Source organism: Ctenocephalides felis, unplaced genomic scaffold (genome assembly GCF_003426905.1).
Source record: "Ctenocephalides felis isolate EL2017-DRISC unplaced genomic scaffold, ASM342690v1 CF-g0.4_SCAFFOLD_00717, whole genome shotgun sequence".
NCBI classification, from domain to species: Eukaryota; Metazoa; Arthropoda; class Insecta; order Siphonaptera; family Pulicidae; genus Ctenocephalides; species Ctenocephalides felis.
Genome location: NW_020536871.1, coordinates 74,423 through 84,441, shown reverse-complemented (window position 1 = coordinate 84,441; position 10,019 = coordinate 74,423). Strand labels below are relative to the sequence as shown.

General features: G+C 29.0%; 1 protein-coding gene across 1 annotated transcript; it reads left to right on the top strand.

The window, feature by feature from the left end:
* Positions 1 to 8,809: 8,809 nt before the first annotated feature.
* LOC113367596 lies at positions 8,810 to 9,658 on the top strand. The gene has a single exon (XM_026609193.1). It carries the CDS (start codon positions 8,810 to 8,812, stop codon positions 9,656 to 9,658), a length of 849 nt encoding a protein of 282 aa, XP_026464978.1.
* The last annotated feature ends 361 nt before the right edge of the window (positions 9,659 to 10,019 follow it).

The window sequence follows — 10,019 nt, the reverse complement described above, 5'->3', positions numbered from 1 at the left end:
TCTTTGTCATTTTCAGATATATTGTAATCACTTGGAAGTTTGGCACAAAAATTCGCATAAATACAAGATCTACTTTTAAAAATTGTAAAATCATGTACACTTCCAGGGTAGCAATCGGAAGCAAATGCACAAAGACCATTAGGTAGCACAGCAACTTCAGTTTTTAGGCAATATATATATAGTGTTTTCCACTAAAATATTCTTTTACGTCATCGAAAAGACCTGTAGGCTTTTGTATTTCAAATACTGTAGCATCTACAATCAAGACAACTTCTGGGCTATAGATAAATTCAATATTTTTTAATAATTGCTCATGTTTTTATTGGCATGAAAAAATTTGCTACTAAAATTGGTGCGATAGCATTATAGTTTAATGTTAAAGACCCCTGTAACATCTCATATAAAAAAAGAAACTCATGCTCATCAAACCCAGTACAAATTTTTACTCTATTTTCCTTTGACAAAAACTTTGAAAAATACCTATTTTCTTCTACTTCAATTTCACTGTCAAAGAAAAATTCTGAAGAAAAGTTTTAATAATCGTAATCACAGTCATTTTGCGCATTTTTACGTTTAATATCTTCATAAGAGTCATCCATATGGGTAGATATTTTTGTGTTTATAAATTTGATATTAATATTGATAAAAAAAATATATATATTATTTTTATCAAGAAAAAGATTAGTTTTTTAAAAATTAAATAAGATTTTTAAAATATAATTGAGTTTTATGATAAGTCTAAGTTTTATTTTAAAAAACTCGCTTATATTTTAAAAAACTTATTTAATTTTTAAAAAACATAAAAATAAAAAATATAACATATTTTTAATGTTAAAACTTAGACTTATCATAAAATCTCTTCATATTCTCTTCAATCGCTTCATAGAACATAAAGACAGAACAGAAAGAACTTCACAAAAATTATTCTTATAAAAAAGAAAGAACCAATATATCAACCTTTTGTAGTCATGAACCAAATGATTTGATCGTTTATACTGATGAACATAAAATTTAAAACAATCTAGAAAAAATATAATTTTGATACCTCTCCATTTTCCCCACTTTTCTAATTTTGATTAAAATTATATTAATAATTAATTTAAAAATAAAAAATAAATAAAAAATAAAAAATAAAAAATTAATAAGAAAAAATAATAAATAAATAAAATAATTAAATTTTTTATTAAAACCTGAATTTAATATCTAATTGATTATTTTTTAAGCCTTATGACACACAGACTCTCCATTAGTCTCCTCAACGATGTGGCTTTCTATAAGTAAATAGGAACCGAGGAAGAGGATATGTCCTTTGCATAGGATCACAGCCTGCTCAAGAGCCGTTTTTTGTGTTGATGCAAAGAGGCGCCATTAAGACATAATAAAGTCAGGAAAAATAGTGGATATTATTTCCGGTGCAGTGTAAAAACTTGCAGAAAGAAAGTACCTGTGAGAAAGGGATCTTTTTTTGTGGGATCTTATTTCACAGTTCAACATTTTTTTTTCTTTACATATCATTTTGCATATAAAGAAATCTTAATTGAAGCTATAAAAAGAAAGTGTAGTATTACACGGGATGAACCCTTGTAGACTGGCTCTCGTATTACAGAAAATCAGTGATACGTATTTCTTTAACCACCATGCGATAATAAGTGGTATAGGAAAAATTGTGAAAGTAGACGAGATGATGTTAGTCCGTCGAAAATACAACAGAGGGCGTCGTTTAGGTCTACAATGGGTGTTTGGTGGCTACGATGTAGAGCAAAAGGTTGGCTTTATGTATTCTGTTCCAGATTGTATTAGGGAATCAATATTCCTTATTATTTTGGAGCATATACGAGTAAGTCCAGGTTCTATTATATATTCTGATAGAGCTCAGATATATACTGCTCTTCCATATTATGGTTATACACATGGTACTGTTAACCATTGTACTAACTTTTTGGACCATGTAACTGGTGTTACCACTAACCGCGTCGAGAGTATGTGGCAGAAGAAAAAAACTGCAAGTAAAGTCCGATAACGAACACACAGATCCACTTTATCAGCTCATCTAGGAAAATTCATGTGGATACAGTATTTTTCTGTGATTGAGAAATGTTTTTCAGCTGCATTAGGGAAGTTTACCCTATTGAATATTAGTTTTTTTAGTTTTTTGCGCTGATTTGACGAAAATGATTTTTATGATTTAAAAGCGCAAACTCGACGAAAAAAAATAATATTATTATATTTTAAAATTATATTAAAAATAATATTATATTAAAAACAATAAAATTTTTTATATAAAATAAAAACTCTTAAACTTGTGTTTATTATTTCCTCATTTCTTCATCAAACATCCAATTATAAACTTCAATTAATGCCTTAAAATAGTTTAATTCCTTGAAATGGTCAAAATTGCTCAAATAATTTGTAGTTTTACTTCTTTAGAATGATTAAACAAACTGAAAGAGAGTCTACCATAAAAAATTTGACTATATTAAATCTTGTTTTTTCGTTTTCTTTTTTAATGATATCGATAAATTTTGCTATGTAAGGGTGAGCTACTAACGACTTCTGGTTCAAGTTTCTGTGCCAAGCTTCCACAGAATTGGTAGTTCGTGGCAAATTTTTTAATATTCGACTGCAAACGGATCAAAATTTAGGATCATATATTTTTTCAAAGATTTTGGAGTTTCTAGAAGAACCTATGTATGTTTTTTTAAAGTAAAATAAAAAATCATCTAAAATTTATGTATTTTCTTTTTTTTATTCTGTATATATTAATTCAAACATAGTTTTAATTTGATCTTGTGGTACAAAAGATAAATACAAAATACATTTTAATAAAAATCGTATTTTAAAGTCATTCTGGTAAAAATTTTGCAATTTTTAATTCACTATATTTCTCCAGATGGATTGTCCGAAATGAAATAGACATCTATATACCTGTGCTTTCTTGTATACTAACGTTATTGAATTTATAAGAGCCTTTTCAAAATCGATTATAATGTTTTTTAGTGCTACGGTTAACTTATTTAGCAAATAATTGAAATTTTTTTCATAATGTTCTTGTGTTTTATTTTTTGCTAACACATATATTACAGGAAATACCTTTCCAAAAATATAAAAGTTTATTGATATTAGTTAGTAAAAATTAGTAGAAACAGATTTAAAGGTTCCATCAATCAATCAGGTTTTAACGTCATTAAAATTCTTTAATAAATTTTCTGAATAAAAAACAACAAATCTCTCAGAATCGTTAAATCCACTGTATTGTGTAATGTATTTTTAATTATTTTTTATTTAATATTTAATTTATTCTATAATTTATTTTATTTTATTTTTCTTAATAAAATCAACCGTAATTTTAAAGGGTCCCCCTTACTAGGTGGGAGTGGAAACGGAAATGTACCATAATTTTTATTTTGGTACAGTTTGTCAAAAATAGTTTTAATGGCATTAACACACAAGCCATTGATTCGTTTCATAATACTTTAAAATTGAAAATTAAAAAGAGGAAAGATGTTATAACTAACGAGAAAAAGAGAAAAAATTTTAAAAGAGTTTTTTTATTTTTTTAATAATAAAAAAAACTTGCTTGAAGCAATCTTAAGATTAATAAAGATTTAACTTGTTAGATTTATTTAATTTTTTATTTTAATATCTTTTAAATTTATATTTTTCTATTAACTTATAATTATCTAGTTTCCCTTAAATATTTAATTACTTAATTTAATAAAATTTAATTTTTAGGGGGAAATTTTCACATTGTGTTTATCGCCGTTGATTTTCGGTTGGAAGTGCAAGCCAAACGTTTCTATCTTCACGTTTGGCTTGCACTTCAAACCGAAAATCGACGTAATTTAATGTGTTAGGAAGGAATTTACAACTAATTTAATAAAAACTTACCTATTTAGATGAGTGTTTAATTAAACTTAGGCTTTATTAAATTTATTGTTATGTTTTATTTTAAAAAATAATAAATATTATTTAAATTATAAAAATAAAAGTTTAATCAATATTTTTAATGTTTTTTAAGCATTTATTAAACCAGGCCGTTTATTTTTTTATTGTTTCTTTTAAAAATAAAATAAAACAGCCTATTGATATTCTTTTTTGTTCTGTTTCTTGGTTTAATAATCGTTTTCAATCCATTATTAAGACCCTCAATTGTATTGTTATTAGTTACAGTGATCTGGTCGACAAAAATTCAGAATGATTTACTATTAAATGACTAAAATTTAATTCTTGATAAACAGGAGTGTAACTTTTGAAACAGTCAATATACACTATGGAACCAGGTAGAATAAAATTTGACAAAACGGAATATAAAGTGTGCGTAGTGCGATCTTTAACTTTTACATAAAACACTTTTTTCGGGGTCCTTTTAATTCCTCTTTCTTAAGTACCCTCGACTAATCTACCGCGATTATATTTTTTTTACTTTATTTAGTTTCATCAACCTCCACCACGGTTCCTTCTCCATCTATTTAATTTAATCTATTTAACTTGATTTTCACTGAATTCTAGGGTATCAGCTAACAATTCTCTTAGGTAAAAACACCATGCAGTAACAGCTTTATTACCAATTCCGGTTTATTTAGAAATTTCAACAGTAGACACCTTGTGAAGATAGAGGTGACAGGTCTTCAAAACATTTGCTACACTAATTTTAGTATTTTTTGAAAAAAGTTTCTTTAAAAATAGAAAAGACAACTTTGTGCACTTTTCTTTTACATTCAAATAAAAATTTTGTTGATTGTAAATTATAAAGGTAACAGACCTTTTCTTTTACAAGGACCTCCTCTCCTTCAAGATACACTACTGTTGCACCGTCAGTTGCTGTCACACAAAAAAAAAACATGTCTAATTTTATTCAAAGGTATCAGCTAAGGTAAATTTAATTTAAATTAGAGGGTTAGGGTTAATTAAATTAATATTTATTAATTTTTTTAAAAAAGATTTATTTATTTTGAATTTTTTTAAAATATTTATTTAAAATGAAGAACATATGGATTGTAATATTTATAAAAACAATACCAATGGAGCTTACAAAATCTAATTTCCGTAAAAACACTGAATTTTATGATATACTGCTATTTTTAGTTCTTCTCAAGACCTCCTCGAGGATTAAATTTTTGTGCGTATCAAACCGAAAAGAAAACCTTTATCGGGCTATAAATTTTAATTCTGATCCTATATTTTTTATTATTTAAACTTTTTTGTTGCTCAAGTTTTCGTTTACCGAAATTTCTAGAAATAATTTATTTTTGTTTTTAAAAAAAATTTCGCCACAACTAATGCAGGATGAAAAAAGATAAATAGATAATGTAAATACAAACATTTAGATTGTAAGTCGCTATACAGTAACTTACTAAATAGGCACCGAGTCCTATTCCGAGACTCTGATAATTCTGCTTTTTATTAATCAGTTTGTGTTATTACATTTATTGTTTTTTATTATTTTTTTAACTTGTTAAAATAGTTTTAATATTTATGGTCAAAAGATTTTACAATAATTGGAAGTTTGTCAAAGCAAAGCTTACTGTAGTAATATTTTCAATAATCTCTTTATCCTCGATATTTCGTCAAAAATATTTTAAAATACATTTTTACACTTCAAAAAATCTTTAATTAACTTCCCGTAGGGATAGTTATAGTAATCGCAAAAAAATCGAAAATGAAAATTTTTATATATCTTTGCGTTTCAGAGGTTTCTGAACATTTTGGCATACCTTAGAAAAAATGGATGTATGTGTGTGTGTGTGTGTGTGTGTGTGTGTGTGTGTGTATGTATGTATGTATGTGCGTGTGTGTATGTATGTGCGGATACAAATTTTCGTCGACGATTTCGGGAACACGGATCAACCGATTTGAATAATTCAAAAAACATTCGATTCGTATTGATAAGGAGACGTGCTGATTAGTTTTTGGCAAAGACAGGTCTAGCCGTTCCAAAGATACGGGGCAAAAAGTGCCGAAAACGGTAACTCAGTTTTTAAGAGAACGGAGTGTCCAATTTGAATAAGTCAAAAAACGTTTTACTTGTATTGACAAGATGAAGAATTGACCAAATTTTCATAAAGGCAGGTCTAGCGGTTTCGGAGATCTAATGAAAAAAGTAAAAAAAAATGCCATTTGGCGGTCAAAAATGATCATTAGACATATGCACATCAAATTATCAGATATTTTATAGAGATTTTAACAATAAGTATGAATTTTGTTTACATTCCTATGGGTTCCGTACCAATGTTTACGCGTTAGACGGCGACGCGGCGCTTACGCGCTTTGATATTTCGTCTTTATGCAGTTAAAGCAGTACGATTGCTTTGAAAAAAGGTCAGATCTTCCAAAATATGTCAAAATAAAGAAAACATTTTTTTTTCAAAAAAAAAAAGAAATTTAAATTTTTTTTTTTAAAAAAAATTTTTTTTCAAAAAAAAGTAATTTTTTGTCCAATTTGTCCATCTTATTTTTTCGAAGTAAATTTTTTTCAAAAATGTTAATCGTTTTTAAAAAAAAATAATTTTTGGTACGGGAAGTTTCAGCAATTTGCCTTAAGGCACGATGCCCTAATTGCCTTAAGACAGAATTCCACTTACAGCTAGTTATTACTCTTTTACTATATTTAAGTTTTTCCAGATAATTTAAACTCTTATTCTTAGAGTGGAGTAATAACTCTAACTGATAATTTAGTCTATGATCGCTTTGTCTTTCAAGATTGCCCACGTATTATTAGTATCTAGGACACTGTATTGCTTTCACTTAGTTTCTTAGTTAAAAAAATTCTTAACATTTAGATTTTTTTACAAAAATGAAATAGTCATGCTTACTCTCGGGATATATTTAGGATAAAAATGCACAAATTCCATTTGTTAGTGTTATATCCCCGGATATAATCCGAAACCAGGTGGTTTAAGTAGTTGGATTTAAAATAAATGCTTTTTGTTTGTTTTTTTTTATTGATGGTTTCATGGGTCTTTAAAAATTATTTTTTATATACTTTAATTTTCCTAAAACAACACGACCGGGAATCGAACCTTTGGCTTTGTTATAAGCTATAACAGTTAGATTTCCACTTTTATTAAAAGACAAATATTGAATGTTTGACAAAAAAAATTTTACATCATGAATAATGCAGTAGCTTTAAATTTTAAACACGGTCGTTTAATGCTTGGATCTTGGTTTTCAATAAAAAGAAAAATATTAATAGAACCACAGGCTGAAAGACGGATGATTGTTGTTTTTTTAAGATATGTAAAGAAAGCTTTAAACAAAGGGTATCTATATCTTTTACACTTATTAACACAAGGTGACTAGGCCAACTAAGATATTCAAACCATGGTAGCATCTATTATAGAAAAAAATTTAAGTTAAAATGTAAATTTATACTGATAATTGCTTAGTCTTTTTTTTTAACTGGTACATTAAATATATAACTTAGTTTCTGTGTTACATTTAATAGTGTTTTATTCAATACTGAATTGGTAGTAGATGTTGCTAATCCTAAAATTGTTGTCAAGCGACTTGTGTTTAACATATAGTAAGAGAAATTAAAGTCGATCCTTAGGCCCTAGCTTGCATTAATCCAATTTTCCTGCATCTTGTGAATCAATTCTGTTTTTACAAGCTCAAAAATATACTCTAACTCATGTTCTTGAAATCCAGTGGAAATAAAAAGAGAAGTATCTTTTCGTGTTAAAGCCTCATATAAACCATTTTCAACAAAGTCTCCTTCACTCTAGTAAACTTACTAGTATGTCATTATTGTTAATTATATCGTTCTTAAGTTCATCTAAAAAATCATCCATAGAAATAAAATTGTAATTTTTTTAAAAAAATAAAACTATAATTCTGTTTTATTTAAATAACTTGGTTTTTCGGAAATTACAACAGTATTTCGGAAATCAAAAGTTTTATAAAAAAATTCAAGTGATTTTTAACATAAACATTTTGAATTATTAACATTTTTCATTCAGTCTTCATCATCAAAGCCATTACTTATTCAAAAACATTTTAAATCTAGGTTATTACTTAAAATTTTAAAATGTTCATTAATTCATATTGATTATTTCATGCCCTTTATTCCTAATTCTGTAAATTTCTTTTTATAAGACTTATTTTATGGCATGATTTTTTTTGATATTTTATTAAAAGAATGATATAGATGATATAATGAAAAAATTGCTTAGTTTAGAAGTTTGGACATATTTTGAATTAATCGCATTGTCAATAACTTTTTTTATTTCGAGTATTTATGTCCATTAAAACTATAATATTGTTTTCTTTGACCAAGTAGGTATAACTTTGTTTACGTATATTTTTTAGGCAACAATTCGACAACTTATTTTTTAAAAAATTATAATATTGTAGTAAATTTCTTTTTTCCTTTATATTCTTCATATATTACACTTTTAAAATGATTTTGCAGCGACACTAGCTCTCCTACTATTGAAAAATAGTAGTAAAGAGCTACACTAGCCTCCACACTATTAGGGACCCTAATGTGTGGAGGGGGTCAGGCTTCCAGGTATATAACCAAAGCAGCTACCATCCTCGATCTCTTTTCTCTTCTACTGGTCGAGCAGGCAACACCTAGGAAAACTACGGAGTCTAACCGAGGAATACCAAGAATACCAGAATTCAACCAAGAAGATTTTGTAAATTATTATAATTTTGTAATAAACTTTATTTTTCATTTATAGTGTCTTGATTTTTATATGTGGGACCACCCCACATAATTGGTGACCCCGACGCTGAATTGGACCACATAATTGGTGTGAGCTGAATTACTATAGAGCACTATCCGTACAGAAGACAATAAAAAACAATGAATGAAGACATGCAGGACACTAAAGGGGAACTCGACGCAATCTCACGCACTCCGCATCTACCGCCATTTTTAAGTGAGAAACCGACATTGTGGTTCACAATTGCCGAAGCAATATTTTCTCGATGCCGCATCATCAATGACCTGCCTAAATATGAATTTGTAATAGCTCACCTAGATTGCAAATATTTACTCCAAATAGAGGACGTTATAAACTCTCCGCCTGCAGAGAATAAATACATAAAACTAAAGGAGGAATTAATCAAAAGGCTATCAATTTCCGAACGGCAAAGGATAAGACAATTACTTTTGCAAGAAGAACTTGGTGATCGAAGTCCTTCTCAGTTCCTACGTCACCTTCGTTCATTGGTCGGAACAACTACAGTCGACAATTCTCTCCTACGAGAAATCTGGATTCAACGACTACCGGTCCAGACTCAACAAATATTGCAAACCCAGATCAATGGAGACCTAGAAGAACTTGCATCGCTCGCCGACAAAATATGTGAGATTGCACAACCGCCAGTAGTCGCAGCAACTAGTAACAACCAACAGCAAGACATCATACAAAAACTAATTGATAAAAATGATCAACTAACTCAGCGTGTGGAAGATCTTACAGAGCAATTAGCCAAGTTCACCTATCGTAGCAGACTCGACCTATCAGCAAATAGAAACTGTAGCCCATTTCGACAAGACAGGTCTAACCACTTCTTCAGGCCGAGAAGTACTTCTAGATCGCGCAACCGTAATACATTCTGTTGGTACCACGCCAAATTCGGAAAGAAGGCAAGAAAATGCGAGAGTCATTGTTCGTTCAGAGAGGAAAACTCCAACGGCAAGGAGTGATGGCGACCTATCCTTGCTCTTCATCAAGCCGTCGCCTCTTCATAAGTGATCGCAGAACTAAGGTACAGTTTTTGGTCGACACAGGTTCAGACGTTTGCGTGTATCCAAGGCGCTTAACTGCTAAACCTAATCCTCAACTAAACTATACTTTGTCTGCAGCCAATGGAACCAACATACGCACGTACGGGGATATTATTTTACAATTAGATTTTGGACTAAGAAGAAATTTTACTTGGAGATTCATCGTAGCAGACGTAACAATGCCTATACTTGGAGCAGACTTTTTGGCGTACTACAATATCATTATCGATATAAAGAATTCTCGTCTACATGACAACCTGACATCACTGTCATCTCCAGG